Source organism: Gobius niger (assembly GCF_951799975.1).
Source record: "Gobius niger genome assembly, chromosome: 2".
Lineage (NCBI taxonomy): Eukaryota > Metazoa > Chordata > Actinopteri > Gobiiformes > Gobiidae > Gobius > Gobius niger.
This window is the reverse complement of record NC_136853.1, coordinates 25768364-25788210: the sequence shown is the minus strand read 5'-3', so window position 1 is coordinate 25788210 and position 19847 is coordinate 25768364. Positions and strand designations below refer to the sequence as shown.

General features: G+C 40.0%; 2 protein-coding genes and 1 long non-coding RNA gene across 3 annotated transcripts; 1 reads left to right on the top strand and 2 right to left on the bottom strand.

Annotated features, from left to right (window-relative positions):
• Positions 1-6487: 6487 nt before the first annotated feature.
• Positions 6488-10139, bottom strand: LOC306959745 (alpha-2B adrenergic receptor). The gene is made up of 2 exons (XM_079551943.1): positions 9621-10139; positions 6488-9442 (listed from the first exon to the last, which is right to left on the bottom strand). The coding sequence occupies exon 2, from the start codon at positions 9388-9390 to the stop codon at positions 7834-7836; it is 1557 nt and encodes a 518-aa protein (XP_079408069.1). The 5' UTR covers positions 9391-9442; positions 9621-10139; the 3' UTR covers positions 6488-7833.
• Positions 10140-14926: 4787 nt separating this feature from the next.
• Positions 14927-15411, bottom strand: LOC306959688. The gene is made up of 3 exons (XR_013792636.1): positions 15157-15411; positions 15033-15095; positions 14927-14947 (listed from the first exon to the last, which is right to left on the bottom strand). It is a non-coding gene; the product is annotated as an uncharacterized lncRNA (long non-coding RNA).
• A 2418-nt stretch (positions 15412-17829) lies between these two features.
• zcchc9 (zinc finger, CCHC domain containing 9) lies at positions 17830-19463 on the top strand. The gene is made up of 5 exons (XM_079551896.1): positions 17830-18246; positions 18385-18535; positions 18915-19007; positions 19083-19151; positions 19228-19463. The coding sequence occupies exons 1-5, from the start codon at positions 17833-17835 to the stop codon at positions 19338-19340; spliced, it is 840 nt and encodes a 279-aa protein (XP_079408022.1). The 5' UTR covers positions 17830-17832; the 3' UTR covers positions 19341-19463.
• Positions 19464-19847: the final 384 nt, after the last annotated feature.

Genomic DNA, 19847 nt, shown 5'->3' with positions numbered 1-19847 from the left:
GCCACATGTTTGTACTCATACTCGTACTCATTAATGAGGTCCCGATAACAGAAACTGACACCACTTGCAGCCCTCCACTGAGGAGAGAAAATAGCAACAAACTGGAGAATTCTTTAGTGGAAATACAATATTCCACATAGCACTGACTTTATTACTACACTCCCTAAATCAGAGTCTGAGCTGGATTTAGCTTGAGCTAAATGTTGTTAGTGCTGCAGCGTTTACAAGATAAAGGCTAATGTTGCTAATGTTGCTAAATTAGCCACTAACTAGCAGCTAGCAGTTTTGGAAATTCTTACGCCGTTTAATGTCCAGGGGCTTATTCATCTGAAAAAACTAACCCAGCGCTTAAAAAGTCCTCAGAAAATCCAACTTAAAGAGATACAGCATGTCCACATTGAGCACAAATGAGCTGCAGCAAAAACAATCAAAATGCTGTTGGCTACTCGCTAAGTTGCTATGAACACACGAGAAAATCTACACGGAGCTGTAGTAAAGCTGCAGTAATAGAGCTCCACAGTCCCACTCACTCCTGGTCACGTGTCGGGGTCCACACAAAAAATCCCATGTATTTTTACTGTTGATTTTTCGAAAAAGTCAATTATTAAGAGTTTAATGGAACGACGGCGGCTAATCAGCTATGTGCTAACTACCGACACTTGCGCGGGTGTTTTACAAGAAAGAAACAAACAAAGCTTAAAAATATGATGAAATTACTTTTATAATCTTGCAGTTTATAACGTTTTAGACAAATCTTTTAAACTCTTAATGTTAATAATACATGGGATTTTTTATGTTGGACCTCGACACGTGACCGGGAGTGGGGGGGACTGTTGAGCTCTCTAAGTAACCATCTCAATACTATGTTTATATAAAAATACACAAATGAATAAAGCACAGGCATTGGGGAGCTTTTGGACATGGGGTGTTCTGTCTATGATGGACAGTACAATAAAAATGTTAAAATTACATTAAATGAAAAAAAGGGCATTTGTACAATTTTGATAGAAAGTGTAAAAGTGTAGCCTACTTTACTGTAAATGTAGATGAGTAAATTAACTACTTACAAACCAATCTGCTGTGAAAAAGTAAGTATGATGAAAAAAATGCCTTGTACATGTATTGGTATTCGGTATCGGCAAGTACTCATACTTGTATCAGTTTTAGAAAAAGTGGTATCGGTGCATCCCTAGTAGAAAAGCACCATATAAATGTGACCATTTCTTTTAGAAATCAGCATGTAGAACATTTTTTGCTTCCAGCTAACCTTCTCTCACATGCCATTAAATTTCGCGTCCCTTTTCACTACGTTTGTAGCCTAAGTTTCATCTTCCCAAAGGCCTCCTGTTTGGTAGTTGCATTTGTCATTTCAGTCCATCCTTCTGACCTCAAACACAACTTCCGAACACATCTAAGAGCTGTCTGTTTGATGCCCCGCAGCATATCCTCCACACCTTATGTCCTGCTACATCCAGCTCTAACTGCTGCCATTTTACATGAAACAGCATATTTGTTTACAGCTTTATGTATAAGAACATTCCACTCTGTTTCTTCCATATACATACAAGGCATTGTGCCAGTTCATTCATAGCCCAGACACCCTGGCTATAAGGCTCAGTGAATCTTACTGAACTAAATGTGTGTAGTTGTCTTACATCGCATGAAACGACATTAAACAGTAACCACGTTTAGGAAAGCATTAGTAATTCAGACGCACTTTACAAGAAACTGTAGCTAGATATTTATAGAGCATGCGGGCTTGATCTCTTTTGCAGAGGCTATATAGATGGTCCACTTCATAAATCTTGAACCTTGAACTGAATCAGCTCGCACTTGCCAAGATAAGACCCATCAAACAGCCTTTCACTCCACGTTCTCTGCGCAGGTGTATGGGAATCACTGTGGGTATATTTCTATTTTCACTTTTTCTGGCTCATCGAGAGAGCACATCTCTCAGTGTATCACACACAAAATGTCAACTTGAACATACATAAACATGACATGCAAAATAGATATCAAGACAAATAATTAATAATCAGCAATCAACAAAAATGATGCAAGTAGCCTGCTCAGAGATAACTGTGTGAGTGCAGCAGCAGCATGGAGCTGGGCGTGATTTTACGTCTAATGGAGGCTTCAGTGGACAGATGTGCTGAGCCACTGTGCAGCTGAAGGTGAAAACTTACGGGAGCTGTGATGCCGCACACAGGAGCTCTGGCCAGCCGGTAGAGGATGGTAACCGGCAAGACGACAGAAGATGTGAAAAACACTTGATGAAAGCTAAGATTCACATAAAGAGCCATTGTGTTGAAGTAGAGACTATGGGTCTGCAGGCTCCACACTATGTCAAATAATTGGTTGGTCCTAAAAGAAGCAGTAAGAATAAGTAGATGGTGGCAGAATAATGACACATTTTCTTCAACAACAAAAAATGCATAAAATTATTTGTTCAGTCAAAATTCAAGTCTGATTTCAAAGTTCAGGAGATTGCAACACATCAAGAAGAGCAAATCAGACCCATCAAGAATGCATTTCACAGAGTGCCGTCATTTACTGCTGCATTTGAAAAAACATCAAAATTCATCAAAAAAAAGGGTAATGCCTGCTGATATGAAGAAGAGATGGAAAAAGCAAACATAGCTTGTCATAAATGAAAACATTTTTTTTTTAGATTGTTTCATTTTTAAAGAAACCTCAAAGTTCAAAGTATATACACCAATGTGGCAGGGTAGCACACAGTGGTTTGCACTTGTGCTTCACAGATGGAAGGTCCTAGGTTCAAGACCCGGCAGGGCCATTCTGGGAGGAATTTCCCTAAGGGGATCAACAAAGTAAACCTGACCTTCTCTTAAATAGTCCATTTCATCACAGTCTTTTATGGACTTTGTGTTCCTGGTCCTACACTGTATCATAATTACAACTAATTCTTTGGAGCAATACTATAACACAAAAGAAACAAGCAGCTTTCCAATACAAAATCAGGGCCAAGAAAATGACCAGAAGACTTGAGCGAAGTGGACTGGCACTGTACCTCTGAGTGGGCAGCAGGGTTTTATGAAAGTAGTGAGAATGGAGAGAAGGCAGTGTTGAGAAGCACCATCACATGTGATTGCCTTCTTCAAAAAGAAAAGGAGTGGCTAAAGAGCTGGATCTGAAAATGGTAACATGTAGCATAAATGATGAAAAAGCTTGTCAATAATGCTCTCACAATAAATGTTTATGTTAATTAAAACAAGCAGTACATTTAAGGTTAAAGAAAATGTTTTTGTGATGTAAATAGAAAGTTAATTTGAGTTGTTTATTTGGACAGATGGCTGCGGGAAGCGCTCTGGACATGCGCCATTATAACCACTCAAGTTGAAAAGTGCCCAAACCCATGGGGTTTAAGTATATGCAAAGTGTGTTTGCATGACCACATGCACCGTAAGCACAATGCACAATTTCAGAAAGATTACCCGACTCACAACAGCATAAATGCATGAGTAACAGCTGTAACCTTGAGCCCTCAGCGAGAGTCACTCATGAAAACATTCCCTCGGGAACTCATCCGAAAATCAATAATGTGCCACTCCAAAACAACACTCATTCTCTCAAAACACTCGTCATGTAAGGGCCTCATTGTTCAACCAAAAATAGTCTCCAGCACTATGCATTTCCTGGGTACTTTTTCACTATGCCTGACAGTGCACTTGAGTCTCTGAAGGGCTTAAGTATGAGGGTGACACTCTGATATTGGCAGTGTTCAATACATTCACAGGGGGTTACTAATCAACGTACTGGTTTCATTGTCTGTTCGGCGTTTTTGTTTGTACTTGCCCTGGTTGCCCTGGTTGCTCTCAGACGACCGAGCACTTTTGAGAGAACAACCACATATAAAAGTTATGAAGGACAAATGACAGATGCCTACTTGTTACTGATAAAATGATAACAATAATTACTAATCAATAATTAATTACAAATCAATCTTCTTCATATTTGTCATTAAAAGGACTATACAGAGATTAAAAATGTTAAAATTAAGTATTTTCATCCCCTTACATGTTCCAGCCATGTCCTGCACTGTCACTCAAAAAGGTGTTACTTCGGGTCTGAAGTGCCGTCAGCACAAGCTTAATATAGAACCTGCAGTTACGCGTAAGACCTGAGGTGGCAGTAGTGAGTATAAAAATGACCAACTTGCATCTAGTCCCTTTAAAGAAATAGCTTAGCTGCCTGTGATTTGTGTCTGTCTCGCTCAAATACTGATTCCTTGCCTCCTCGTGTATCATCATGCACTAACCTTCATCAGGACTATAATCCGTTAAAAGGACGTGGGACAGGCGCCTGATGGAGCTGCTGTGAACCAGTTCAATGGAATATAGGCAGAGGCCAAGGCCCAAGTATCGTAGATACTTCTTTATGTAACTCTGTACACCGTCAAAACATCACAATTATCATATATTATCATCTTCTATCATTGCTATATATAAATGAGCCAAATACAAACATTTGAAAACATTTTGATCAAAAAAAGTAGCTGTAAATTCGACAGTAGCTATACGATATCATTTGCTTTTTCTCTGGCCTACAGAGGCACAACTCTCAGCTGCACTTGCTTTTTGCTCTTCCTCAGTGCACAATGTTTTTTGCGCGTGTGCAAACGCTTGGTGAATGACCCCATGTGTTTGGTTGGACGTGTTTGGCCGTGTTTTCGTACGTCCCTTCACTCACATCCCATTAGTTTCTGCCGAGATCTGCTCTGACATTTCACCATGTCAGTGCAGAGCCTGCAGCACAATGGCTACTTTCAAATGGGATAACATTTGTTTTAACCAAACTCAATCATTCCTACACAAACACACGTTTGCAATTGACACGCTACACACAACATCGCCACATCATTTTGGCCAAATAAAATAGAAATCTGCTTTGTATAGATATGGCAAATAAAACCTCGAATGCTGTCTGTTTTTCTACCTGGAGAAGCTGCATGATGAAACAGCAAAAAGGATAAGCTAAGGTAAACACAGGCATTTCAGTATCAGTAAGGGTTGAGGGGGTAAAAAAGAGAAAAAAAATATCTTGAACTACATTATGGCAGATATTTCTGAGTTCACATCAGAAAACCTTTCACAAAGGAATCAAACTTAAGACCTGCTGCAGCGACTCATTCATCATAACAAACAAAGTGAAATGATTGTTAAAGTTCTTCTGTAGTTGTTCTCTGTAGTTCTCAAGTGGTGTCGCTTCAGGACCATAGGCTGTATATATAAAGTTCAGGACCAGCATTTCAATGGATCATTTCAAACCAGGACCTACAAAAGCATAAATTCTAACTTACGGTCAATGGGCAATTTTGCAGTTTGGAATCCTTATTAGGATGTTAGTATTTCTTTTATCGTGACGCTGACCAATAAAAACTATTCTAGACAATCCGGTTTTGCTCCAAATAGAGCTTTGATTTGATTTCAAGGTGGAGTGTGAAACATGTGTTTATTTCCTTCAGTACGAGTGGAGCTGACAAGTGTCGTGCCCAAAGACAAGACAACAGTATGAATCACTGAGGTTTCGATCAGCTGGTAAACACCACAGAGCAACTGCAACCCTTACTTTAAGTCCAAAGAACCATCACATAAAAGAAAATCAGTGTTTCTGCATGTTTATGTACTTACATTATTGACATATCTATTTATCACTTCAATGGTCACATTAATATGTAATTGTGGTAAATTATTTACAGCACCTCTCCTTCGCTTGCTGTAAACTCTCACGCTCAAACACTGAGCTATTATAAGATGATACGAACACAGATGTGTACGGCCCAGGACCAGGTGCTGGCTCTTTGGGTGTAAATGTTTCACATACTCCGTGGCATGTGAGTGTGTGAAGAAAGAAGTTTGTGAAAGCTCTTAAAGAAGAGCGAAGTCAACCCCTGCTGTTCGCCGTGACTGATGAATGAAATGACATGGCAGCAGCTTAATATCACATCGTAAAAAAGACATTAGAAATAATGCCTCAAAGGTATAAATCTGTCAGTAAAAATGAACATACAAATGTACATCACTGACTCATTTATCATCATTTATCAAAAGCCTTCGACACAGTTATTAGAGTTACATATTTGTAAGAGTCCACAACTCTTTTTAAAGCTTTATATATATATTTGAAAACATCCCTGCAGAAGGCAGTAAATAACATGATTCCATTATTCTTTGCTCTAAAGTGCTCTCCCACCCACTCTCCTCACAAGAGAACAGCGCTACCACAGCTTTGTCAAATCACGGTCTTCTTTATTCAGACTTATGTTTGTACGTTTCAAAATAAAAGAACAACACACAAAACCAGTGAGTAAGTTTAACCAAAAAGTTAAAAGGCTTGATAACCGAGATCTTCAAACATACTGTATATTCCTGTGTGTGTCGTCTTTAAAATGCTGAATGGTCAGTTGTGTAAGAAAGCTTGACTCTATGCTTTCATGTTTTGCTTAAAAACTATGATAAAACTCCCTGAAAGTTGATAATGCCGTTTACTTGTTTCCAAATAACATGCAACATTTAATTGTGCTTGCATTCTTGAATAAAATCATTAAGATCCAATTAGATTTCAGCGACATGCATTTTAACTTAGATACAAAAGATAAGATGGCCACATCGGTCTCCCACCTTAAAATCTACATATCTTACAAAGAAAGTGCACTTCAGCTTCAGAATTTTGTGCTCCATTCTGAATCAAACATAAAAAATATTGTCAGTACTTGTGTATCAGTTCAGTTCACATTTCAGTACATAAAACTGTAAATACAAAGCAGATAAAAAATAGTAAGATGCACAGATTTGAGGCGATGTTGAATTGTGTAAAATTTGAACGTAACTTTGGTGTGATTCAGTAAATCAGGTCAATCATACAAGGCTGGTAGAGGTTTTACACCGATGAAGAATAATACAGAGAGGCAGTTCTATAATTCAGTTCAATCAACCAATGGTTTTGTGAAGCCTAATATCACAGCGGGAGTCGCCTCACAGGACGGCACAAAACACACTACGAACAGAAACAGTAGTGTCCTGTCAGCCAGGATCATGTCAAGGTTTCAGTGGATTATTGAAGATGGCACAGGTCACTGTCCTTATTTATTGAATATTGCACATCCACAAGAGGCAATCTGCTGTCCGACACGTCTCGCTTCAGACATTTGGTTTTGCCCGGGAGGAGGCACAACAGCCACAGCGCAGTGAGTGTTCAGTGTGTGAACATACTACAGAATCCAATCCTGCAACAGTGGCTTTTTTTCCTACATTTTTGCTCTACTTTTGATGCAAAGGCCTCCGGCTATCACCTTAATGAGCGGTACCCAGAGAGAAATGTAACATCGCAGGCTTCAGAGAGACTAGATAATACAGTTAAAACTCAATCCATCAACTTTCATGTCTCCAGCTGCAGGTGAAGGCACACAAAGCAGAGCTGAACTCCCATTTCCCCATGCAGTCTCGTGTTCTTCTGAGACAGTTTTCTCTGCCACCAGGAACACTTAGTGATATTTGCTCTCTTCCAATAAGCCCCGCAGGCCACTGTTTTCTCCTGCCACACAAACAGTGCACAGTTTTATAGTCTTCAAGTGACTGAACACAGACCCTGTATCCATTTGGCTTCATTTTCAAAACATAATCAAATCATTTTTTCTCCAGTTGTTGTATATATAATTACAAGCTCTCCTGAAATAACATGAAAGGAAATTGATTCAGCAGCTTAACCTCTGCTTTCTGAAATGTGTTTGTGAAGCAACGACAAAAGCATATCTTGGTTATTTTATGAGTAACGTGTCCAGTTAGTTGTGACAGTTGTTGTATGCACTTTCCTCTAGAAGAACGTGCCCTTTGTGTCTCTGCACAGTATCCTCTTAAAGGCCCGTCTGAAGTCTTTGTTAAATATGGTGTAAATGACAGGGTTAAGGCAGGAGTTGCAGTAGCCTATCCAAAAGAAAAACTTGAACAATGGGTTCGGGATACTGCACGTCTCTGGACACACAGCCTGCAGAGAATACGTGAAAAAGAACGGGAACCAACAGATGACAAACACTCCCATGACCACAGCGAGAACGAAGGTGAATCGCTTCTCTCTGTTGACCATAGCTTTGCGGCGTGACATCGAAGTCCCTTGGATCTTAGGGCTTTCCTCCGCTGCCAGTTTGGATCCAGCTTGTGGGGCGATGGTGTGTTTGTATCGGCACGCCAAGTCCAAGACCTGCACTTTGAAGCCTCTGTGTTTGGAAAATACCAGAGTCTGCTCCTTCTTCTTCTTTGTTTCTTTTATCACTTCTTTTACGTTACCTCTCACTCCCATCTGTAATTCCTCCTCAGAGCCAGAGCTGGACATGTTGTCAGCCTGTCGGGCCCCGCTCTCAGTATCTTTGGGTGGAACAGTTGCAAGGATTTGGCTGCCACGCTGTGGGGCTGAAGGAGTGGAGGAGGATTCCTGGTCTGTGACGTTACTTACATTTGGATTGTGCTGAGCATCCAAATTCGCTTTTTTCTCAAGCATTTTAGTTTGTGATGACTGGACAGAATTTAAATGAGTCGTCTTGCACGGGACATTCTGCTGTTGGCTCACATTTACCTCCTCTTTATCTTCTTCATCTACAGTCTTCGGCACACGTTCGGGGGTTGCAATGCTCACATTTTCTCGCATTGGCTCATGATTTTGGCCCGGTGGACAGCGAGTGTGCTTCTTGGCGATCTGGTAGATTCTAATATAGACCAGAATCATGATGACACAAGGCGCAAAGAACGAACCAATGGTGGAGTAAAGTATATACCAGCGCTCGCCGTTTAGTTCACACGCTTCTTCTCCTCCTTCACTCTTGTCCAGCGTCAGCAACGGTGGAAATGATATTACCGCAGATATGAGCCAAACAATAACGATTGCAGCCTTGATTCGCTTAGGGGTACGTTTGGTGCCATAGGACACAGGCTTAGAGATGGACAAGTAGCGGTCAAGTGCAATGGCGCACAGATGCACAATGGAGGATGTGCAGAAGAGAACGTCTAAGGCCAAGTAGATCTCGCACCAAAGTGAGCTGAAGGCCCAGCGTCCCTGCAACTCATTAGCCAAAGAGAATGGGATTATTAGAGTCGCCACCAAGATATCTGCAGCTGCCAGAGACACCAGGAACAGGTTCTGGGCTCCTTTTAAGGACCGAGATGTGAGCACAGCAATAATGACTAAAATGTTACCCACAATAGTTACCATCATCATAAAAGTGATGGAAATGGCAAAAGCAGCGGTGGCCTGTGGCGAGTAGGGAGGGCTTTTCGTTGTGCTCTGGTTACAGGGTTGGGTGCCAGAGATGACGCTTGTGTTCCTGAAGAGGAGCTCCCGGAGCTCAGAAAGGCAGGGCGTGTCTGGGACAGCTGCCATGGTCAAAAACACTGGTCCTTACAGGTAGTGATCCAGAAAACCAAGCGGGTTTCTTTGGACAAAAAAAAAAGTTGAGAATTAGAACACTAGTTGTGAATGCAGTATAAATATCCAAAGGCAAAGTCAGATAAAAAACTTCTGTTCGAAATATGACATCAGAGAAAAAAATAATTAAAAAATCAAGCATCAGTATATTCAGGGTTTGAAAAAAGAAAAGCACCAATACTCACTGTGCAATGTGAAATTAGCAGGCATCAACTTTCCATTTCCATTGTGATTTAATTTCAAAAATCAAAGTCAAGGGTCAACTGTCCATGAAAGATAAATGTCTCCCCTTTTCTCCTTAAAATAAGCAGAACAAGAGGTGCCAAAAAAAAAAAAAAATGGAATAGTGTATCATGCATGAAATCAGAGTTAAAGCAAAAAGAGCAAATTATTTTTCTTCTTCAGGTCACAAGGCTGTAAATGATCAAAATCAATATTTGTGTAAATCCGCATCTGTGCTTCTTCCGGTTTGTCATTCTCTTCGGACTCTGGAGACAGTCTCTGCTGTCGGCAGTGAGATGAGAGGGGAGAGGAAATGTGCGTGCAGGAGAGAGCGAGAGAGAAAAGAGTTACTGCGGACGCTAGAGGATCAACGAGGACGTGCGTTACACATGACTGCTGTGGACCTAAACTGCCCCTCACTTTAATCTGACTCACTAAATTACTTTCCCCCTTTTCCGTTCTTCTGATTTTGCAGTGCATTAAATGGGTCACGTCAAAATGTGGAAAATATGTGCAATAATGTTTTCACATACATGATGCGGTGCATGAAAACCAGCTTACGTCATAGGCCATTTCATCAGAACAGAGTGAACATAATAATACTGTGTCTCAAATTTAGCTGAAAGGTTTTTAGTTTCCTTAGTTTCCTTAGTCCCCTACCCCACTTTACTCTACTATAATTGGAACTAGGCAGCGTGACTTTAAAGTCCTTTCCTTTGGAATATGGAACCCTTCCCTCCTCCGATCGCAGCCCCAGTACCTAATTCAGCACAATGGCATCCCTTTGCCCAACTTCTCATGAAACTGCCCCTTCAATGGTGCAGCAGACAAGGTTTAAAGTAAATTGGTTGAAATGTTGGTCTGTAATAAAATAATCATAAATATTTGGTTTCTTTGTGTTGCTATGATATTAGTGTATGCATCACAAAGAGCTGCAATGTGTTTCAAATGTGGCACAGCAACAGTAATAAGTGAAAAATGTCGAAATATTAAGTGTGTATCATGCAGCAATAGTATAATCTGTCCTGATGGGGTATAGGCTTAGGCCATATAGGCATAAATTAATATATCAGCCTGGGCCCCGTTTCCCTAGTCCAAGGGATATACCGTATATCAGCATCCGTCATCGAAGTAATGGCCCACTTATAAAATTATACACTTTTTTAAACAATCTACCCAAAGCGTCACCTGTTCACAAAAAACTGCCATCCTTTAAATAATTCCTTGTCAGTAGAATTTCCAAAGGCTCATACACATTTTGCTGCTGCAGTGTTTATGTACTGGTTATTTTAATGTATTGTGTCAGTGGGTTAAGTGGAGGAAAATTACTCTGACATTTAAACTGGATATGGGCCATCAAATAAACAGTGAAGTTAAGAGTGTGCTAAGTGCAGATCGCTACGAGTGTGAAAGACTAAGAACATGACCTCGGAGGGTGGGGGGGGGGGTGTGGGGGGAGGGGGTCTGGGTCTAGGACATGATTTACAGAGATGACTGGGAGAAACATTGATCTTTTGTATTGAAACCCATTGGAATAAATGGCAACCTTGAAGAAGTAACAAAGGAAGTGGCCAAACACCTCCAACATGTAAAGCAGGTCCTAAGAAGCAGCTCAATGACAAGAACAAGTTCTGGGCAATAAACAGTTACGCCCTGCCAGTAATCAGATACCCTGCAGGAATAATAAGCTGGCCAAAAGATGAGATACAGACCACAGATGTTAAGACGCGAAAGCTCCCAACCATGAACAGAGGGTTCCCCAAATCCAGCACCCTGAGACTGTACGCTGGCCGTAAAGCATGAGGCCGAGGACTAATGAGTGTGAGAGCCACTATCCAGGATGAAACATCCAAGATCCATCAAGGATAAGGCTCTAACAGATGACGTGCTCAGTGAATGTCTCAGACAATGGGGAACAGAAGATGAGGTGCTGGAGGTCCCGTTATGGGAGGACAAGCCCCTACACTGGATGTACCACTGAAACATAACTGATGTGGTGGATATCAAGAAATCCTACCAATGGCTAGACAGAGCCGGACTAAAGGACAGCACAGAGGCTCATCATTGCTGCACAGGAGCAGGCCTTGAGCACCAGAGCAATCGAGGCCCAGATCTATCACACCAGACAAGACCCCAGGTGTAGACTGTGCAAAGAGGCCAATGAGACAATCCAGCACATAACTGCAGGGTGTAAGATGCTGCAGGGAAAGCTTACATGGAGCGCCATAACATAGTGTACAGGAACATCTGTGCAGAGTATGGGCTGGAAACCCCAAGGTCAAAGTGGGAAACACCTCCAAAGGTGGTCGAGAATGACCGAGCCAAGATCCTGTGGGACTTCCAGATACAGATGGACAGAATGGTAATGAACCAACCAGACATTGTGGTGGTGGACAAAGAGCAGAGGAAAGCCATTGTGGTTGACAGAGCAATACCAAGCGACTTCAACATCAGGAAAAAGGAACACGAGAAACTAGAGAAATACCAGGGGCTCAGAGAAGAGCTGGAGAAAACCTGGAGGGTGAAGGCATCAGTGGTGCCCGTGGTCGTTGGGGCACTCGGGGCAGTAACCCCCAAACTGGAGGAGTGGCTACAGCAGAATACAGAATTGGCATTAAAAAAAACTTATATTTCTGGTTTGTTGATAAATCACAAATGGCTGAGGGTTTTAAGAATGGTCTTTGCTACTCTTAAAGCATAAAACATTTTAGTGCATGGATTAAAAAGAGGGATGGAGAGGATTGTCAAGAAAAGGCCATTCACACAAGGAGTGGACTGAGGCTGGAGTCAGTCATCAAGAGCTGCCACACACAGACGGATCCTTGACATGGGCTTCAAATGTCATATTCCTGTTGAAGCATCCCGGTCTTCCAGAACACCTCAGCAGTGCCACTGATGGCTGATCGCAACCGCATTAAGTAAAAGGGGCCCAAACCATATGCATGGTAGAGGGCGAACATTTATTTCATGTAATATTCTAATCAATGAGATTTTGAATTTGGGCTTTTGTATTATATTTTTATCTTTTACAAGCTGCAAGCCAAAATCATCCAAATTAAAACAAAAGCTTGACATTTTAAGTTGTATTACAAAAATAAATGAACTTTTCACGATATTCAAATTTTCCGAGTTTCTCCTGTATTTTATACTGCGGATGTCATGTGGCCTCGCTATTTTACTTACCCTTTGCTGAGATTATGGTGAAATTGCTTTTTATGTTAACTTGTGTAAAAATAGTATACTTTATAAACTTCCACGTGTCAGATTACTTGGTGTCACAGCAAAAAACACAATCAAGAATTCGGACTTTTATTTAAAAGCTTGTTGGTAATATCCCAGGTCTTTACATTGTGTTTCAGCGCCGCCTGGTGGTAGGCTCAGGTTAATACTATGGTGAGACAGGCGGGGACGGGGTAGCGTTTGGCACAGCGTCATCAGTCTGACCGTCATTCCTTCCAGACAAAAGTCTTTTTTTTAATGAATCTGCAATGGAAAAAAAATGAACATACGAGGAAGAGTTATATTTTGCAACATATTTAGTCCCAATTTCTGCTGATCTGCAAGTTGTAAATAATTACAGCCGAACAGATGAGACATGAGGGTGTGCGTAAACATTTGTTAATTTGAAAAATTCCTGTCTAGACATTCCAAACTTAACATGATAAAACTTAAATTGATCCAATGATGAGTCTGTGACCAGAGTCTTGTAACTTTGGAAAGACTATATTCACAATGACAAAAAAAAAAAAAAAAAAAAAAAAAAAGTTCATGTCAGGCCCTGCTCCAAAACTTTGCATTACATACCACAGTTGTAAAGTGACCGTATTTTCTGAATGTCCGACGTCGTCAGCTTCCGTCTCTGGCCCATGTCCGGTGTTGGATGGTAAGATTTGATGGTGGGTTTACCATTGGATGAAAAATATTGGCTAACAATAATAAATAAGTATGTGAAATATCACAGTTACAGATAGAAACCCATTCATACATTACCTCCCATAGTGCAGTATGGATTCAGCATCATAAGGGGTATTTCCAGTGTAGCCAGATTGCTTTGCAAAGTTCTTTTGTGCTCCTAAAGCACAAGAGGCAATCAACCTAAAACAACTCTAGTACACTGTAGACCTAAGAATGCACTGTAATGAGTATGAGGATCAGTCACAACAAAGAAACAAATGTCCTAATGTCCTCATCTGGTTTGGGAATGAGGGAAAAAGTCAGATTACAAGCACAACCTTTTGGAGATAAAGGATGACAGGGATGGATTGGGAAAGGATGGGAAAACATTAGCTTATATATATAAAAAAAATAAAAAAAAATAAAAAAAAAGTACAGCTGTCAGGAGAACCAAATGCAGCCATAAACTTACCTTTTCTAATGTTTTCGTTGAGTACTTCAACGTACTCGTCACGGTCCAGCCGAGTGTGCTCATGATGGAAGCCAAGAGCATGTAAAATTTCATGCACTATATTTCCCACACGGCATAAAGGCCCAACGTAAACTGGTTGCTTTCCACCAATCCAGCCCACATAAGATGCACACCTAAACAAAATGAGTCACTAAAATACAGTATACAAACAAATATAAAAGTCATGACTATGTGATAGCCATTATATACCCTTTACTATTTCTGAAAAAGAGGTAGTCCATCTCAGTTTTGCGCTGCTGAAATGTCAAACAAGTGGGATCGGAAATCATTTTTGTTGCTTTAAGGATGTCATGGGTGCGATGACCTGTGAATAAAGAAAAGCTACAGTTATTGAGCACACGCTATAGTTATATCTATTGTTATAAGTGTAACACAGTGCTTACTGATCTCATCATCTATCACATATGGTATTACGTGTGTCTTCCAGATACGCTCCACTGCATTTCTCTCAATCTGCACAACAGAAGAGAAGAGTTAGGGTACTTCTTGATAGTCTACTATTGAGACAAAGAGTGCTTCAGTGGGCGGTGCATCTAACAAAAGGTCAAGTGCTCTTCAAGGATCTATGTAACGCTGCATTTGGAAAAAGAGGAAGTCCGAGGCACTTCTGACTTAGGAAGCCCTTTATTGCGAAGAGGACAATGTGTTTCAAGCTCATGAAAGGTCTTCATCAGGGCAGATCGAGGGACAGACGGAGGCTCTACCTCGAAGAAGACCTGAATGAGGTTGAAACACATTAGTGCCAGATCCCATTCAGAGGACTTTAATAAGCCGGAAGTGCCTCGGACCTCCTCTTTTTCATTTCATATCTCACTACATGTGGCATCATAGAAACACTTACTCGTGGCATTATGTCCCCGTCATCTACAATAGATTGAAAAGTTAAGTTTGATTAGATTAAATCATTGCATTTATCAATTTGCCTATATTCTGTAGCATGACAGTTTACCTTCAATGGTCTCAGGGTTTTCTTCTAAATAATGCGAGGTATTCTGAGCATCCAGATGGAGTCCTACAAGATGTAAGCGTGTTAATGCAAGAGACAAAATACTAAAAATATACATATTACATACCTTTTCTATCCGCTTGGATTATAGGGTCTGATTTGACTGTAACAGAGACAAATGTGTCATTAAATAGACTAGACCGTAAGCGGTTGTTTGAGCGGTTGTTTCTTACCATCAGAAGGCCACCAAAGAATTACAAGTAGACTCACGACCCAAAAGTGCATTTTAGAAAAGTCTGTCCTGGAGCAGGCAAAGCAGGACAGTTTCTCTCACAATCTCAGCTAACGAGCTTCACCTGTGCGTCACGCGCAGTATCTTCAGCCGTGATTCACCACGTTTACTTTGAAAGACTCGCGCCACGACTGACAAACAAATATTAAAATAAACACAGTTCAAGGAAAGAGATTAATAAAGTCAAGTTTCAGCGAGCGTCTTATCCGGCTTTTAAAGGCCACTGGGCGACGCTATGATGGTGCCCTTGGATCGATCTCCAATCAAATTGTGCGTCGTGTGAGATTGACAGGTGTCACGTCGGCCGCTCGACTGCGAACTGAAAGAGTCTGATGCCCTTCCACCCTAAATAATGTATTAAGAACAAGCTGGTGTAGCACACCTTTAAAAAATGATTATTTTCTATCGAATTTTATTCAAATTGTGTTCTTATTCCTCTCTTGATGATGACATTATATTACATTAGCCTATATTATATTGGCTGACTTCCATAAACAGGTCTGGCATGGAAAATGCTCTACAGGCACAACCTCTCTCACACAAAAAGAGCCTCTATTTTAAAAAGTAGACTACAGTAAAAAAGTAATCCTACTTGGGGAAAATGCTAGGCTGCTACACCTGTGTGTACTGAGGAACTGTTTGATTCAGTGACATAACCTAAATCATGAGAAACAAAACGTGAATTGAAGCAAAAATAGAAAAAATATACAGACATATAGGGCCTAGATGAAATACAAACTACATTTATATATGTATTTGTGTCACGTGAAGCTTTTGCATCTTAAAGATTTACTCACTGTGGAACAAGTCACATTTTTAAAGCTCTTATAATATTACTCAAGTATGAAGTAGGCTACTTCAAAACGTTACTCATGTAGGCTTTTATGTAGGCCCACTTGTAAATGTAACTGAGTACAACTTGCCTCTGTCTCTACTTGTGTAAAAAAAAATATTTGGTCACGTTACTCAAAGGATGGATGGATTATCTAACCTCGGAACCTCGTGTATCAACAGAGGTGGGTAGAGTAGCCAGAATCTTTACTCAAGTAAGAGTAACGGTACTTTAAAATGATTTTACTCAAGTAGACTTAAAAAGTGGAGGCCCAAATAATTACTCAAGTAAGAGCAAAAAAGTAGGCCTATTTGGAGAAAATGTTGAGTAGTACTTAGCCTATGAGTAACTGAGCGTAAAAGACAGATTTATGAGAAAGTGAACATTTGAATATTTCCAAAGAAAATACCATAAATTAGATAAAAAGAAGAAAAGATTGTGAAGTAGTAAGCAGTAAACAAAAGTAAACAAAACAAGTAATACATGTTTTACGCGTCAAAATGAAGATTTGTAAGTTTGAAGTAAATATTAACCGTATTTACGAGAACACATCGGCAGGGGTCACTGTAGCACTTCCGGGTTTGGGGCAGACGTAGAAGAAGAACGTAACTTCCGTGAAAACAACGCATGGCTTACATGGTTTTGTAGAAAGCTTACAGGTATGTACTTTAAAACTGTGTATACTTTATTCAGGTATCTATGAATCATCTGCACTATTGTACCACTCTAGAATCAAACTGTTTTACTTGAAATAAATCGTTATGGACGGAATCAGCGGAGGTATCAATCTTCATTGGCTCAGTAGCTAGTAGCTACTGTAGTTCAAGCCACGCAAACAATTATTTGCTTGTAGCTGGGAACACTTTTTTTTTTTTTTTTACTGTGGAGAGCGAAATAAAAAGGAGAAGCAGCGGCGTTCGATCCAAACGTACACACAGCTAGCAAGTCAGTGGTATATTGAGCACTGATCAATATATTTTGATCAGTGCTCAATTAGAATTTACTATAAATCATAACTTGGGATAAGGAAGTTAATGTGTTAAATCTGTGCCCCCTACGGCAACAGCTGTTTTTCGGCGCGCGCACTGAAATGTGGACTGCATTACTTACTACAACGTGATTTGCATAGAATATACTGTCGATTATTTTAAATTATTAAAAAATCACCAAATGTGTGTTCAAAGCCGTAATAATGCAATATATATGCTCACCGTTGATCCAACTAATTTGGTCATATGTATCAGAATAATAGGAATGCCTTTTGTCATGCATGTATAGAGTTCGGGAAAGTCTACAGTTACCATGGAGATCGGCCATCTTTGCAGCTGTTAGCATACATTTCCATTGACTAACATTAGCTAAAACAGTTTATAAAGTGGAGGAAATAGCCGTGGAACAGCTCCGTTAGCTGCTGAGTTTCTGCTGGTAAATACATCTAACACACTGTGGTGTCCAAGTGTTTTAATGTGAACAATAACTCCAGTATTTTAACTTCTAAAATCTCCATTAGTTTACAATTGCTGCTAATCCCATAATGCTTAGCGATATGACGTCACATTCCCGAACTCTATTGTATAAACTCTTGTTCATTAAATGGTTATTGGAATATGTATTGTGTTATGATACTGCTGTGAAAATGACGTGATTTTATTTATTTTTTCCATCTGGATAGTTTAGCCATGACACGGTGGGCCCGAGCTAACAACATCCACAGGAACAAGCCATCTGAGGCCACACCATGGAGCCAGTTGAGAAAAGGAGGACGAGGAGCAGCTGTAGCGGGAAGACATTACACTAACGGCTCCACAAAGTCGTCAAGCTTGGAGCAAGGAGGTCAGAAAGAACACCTGAGGAGGACTCAGCCCCAGGGCACTGCTGCAAAGAAAGTATATCGTAAAAAGGAGTATGTCGGTGAGGATGTAAATGGCTTCATGGAGTATCTCCAGCAGAGTGGACATCTGCAGCCCAACACTGATAAAGGAGTGCGGCCTCATGAAGTGGAGATCACAGAGGAGGTGGAAACTGCTTTGAAAAAAGACCAAAGGAGAGAACATCGAAGGATTAAACGACAAGATGACAAGAAAAACAAAATGGTAAATATAATTGTTTCTAATGATTATAATAGTATTATAGTACAATACATAAAGTCATCTGGATCTGATTATATTAACAAGTATTTTTCTTAACTTGGCTTTTAGCAAATGACCCTGAAATCTTTTTTTTTTTTTCAGTTTTGTTTTAACTGTAGAAAACCAGGCCATGGCTTTGCAGATTGTCCAGAGGCTGATAGAGATGAGGAGATGGGCAGAGGCATTTGCTACCGCTGCGGCTCAACTGAACATGAAATCCAAAAGTGCAAAGCGAAAGTAGACCCTGCTTTAGGTGAGCATTTCTCAAACCTGCACATTGGAGTCATTGTACTCGCAGGTTGACAACTTGTTTATTCACTGGTCTTTTTTCAAATGGCACGAGCCACTTAATATTTTTACTAGTCGGAAAGTTATCTTTTCTGTTAATATTGTATTCAGAAAAGGTAGTAATAGTCCATTAAAGGTTATATTCATCTTTTATAAATAAACCTATAATAGGTTTACAATGTTTGTAATTTTTGTACGAAATCAAATTAAGCTCAAATGGCCAAAGTAGCCAGCGTGAGCAAAAAGGTTACTTGCCGAATAGAGTTTACTTCTGTTTGGTTTTTTGGCTAATGTCAATATTAAGCCAACTGATATGCCAACCTATGCACTTGTATGTTTTGTAGGTGAATATCCGTTTGCAAAGTGCTTCATCTGTGGAAAGACTGGCCACTTGTCACGCTCCTGCCCAGACAATCCAAAAGGATTATATGCAGACGGTAATCAGATTAAATTTAGTTTTGTTTGTGAATGAATATCTTGTTAAACAGCACTTTTAATTTGTGTCTATGCAGGAGGATGCTGTCGCATTTGTGGCTCTGTGGAACATTTTCAGAAAGATTGTCCAGAGCACCAAGCATCAAGTAAGTACTTCAATTATCGCATCCTCTTTCAACCAGAATAAAACTATTGTTAACTAGATTGATCTATTTATTTTAGCCAACACCATGACACTAAAGTGGTTATCCAACAACATGAGTGCTGACCATGAAGATGTGCATGTGCCAGTGAAGAAAGCGCAGCCCAAGCAGACCAAGATTGTGGTATTCTAATGTGAACAGACTGCTCCCGTAGCCACAATCAACTTGACCATCAAAGGTCACTCTCTGGACACTGTAAAGTGTGTATTGTGGTCATATGATACATGGTAGGCACTCTGAATTTACTCAGATTTAAACTAAATTACAGTTTTGAGCGAGTGTACGTCCGCTTTTCCAAATGTAAATGCAACCTACAATAAAATATTTGAACATGAATCATTGCAGTTAAACTGCTGTATATAAACTATTCTCAAATGTTCTGAGAATTGTTTTTTTGTGTAAAATACACTTGATAACCAAAAGTTTACAAAAGTTGGTATGTGTGTTTTTGCTCTGGTTTACTCAACTTTCAGGCAGCTGCATAAACACTAAGTTTACTTACTTTACTTGACAAATGAGCGCGAAAGCTTTAAAAAAAAATCGGTAAACAAACATGTTTACTTGACTGAACCTATTACCTGCGATTGTTTCTATTTCATTTTAAAAAGTATCTGCATAATGAAAAAAAAAAATTATAAT

What these genes read in the sequence shown, in the direction of transcription:
- LOC306959745 (XM_079551943.1), bottom strand. Translation starts at nt 9,390, where the DNA reads ATGGCAGCTGTCCCAGACACGCCCTGCCTTTCTGAGCTCCGGGAGCTC.
- zcchc9 (XM_079551896.1), top strand. Translation starts at nt 17,833, where the DNA reads ATGACACGGTGGGCCCGAGCTAACAACATCCACAGGAACAAGCCATCT. An exon ending in ATGACAAGAAAAACAAAATG is followed by an intron (nt 18,247 to 18,384) that starts GTAAATATAATT and finishes TTTTTTTTTCAG; the next exon opens with TTTTGTTTTAACTGTAGAAA. An exon ending in TCCAGAGCACCAAGCATCAA is followed by an intron (nt 19,152 to 19,227) that starts GTAAGTACTTCA and finishes TATTTATTTTAG; the next exon opens with CCAACACCATGACACTAAAG.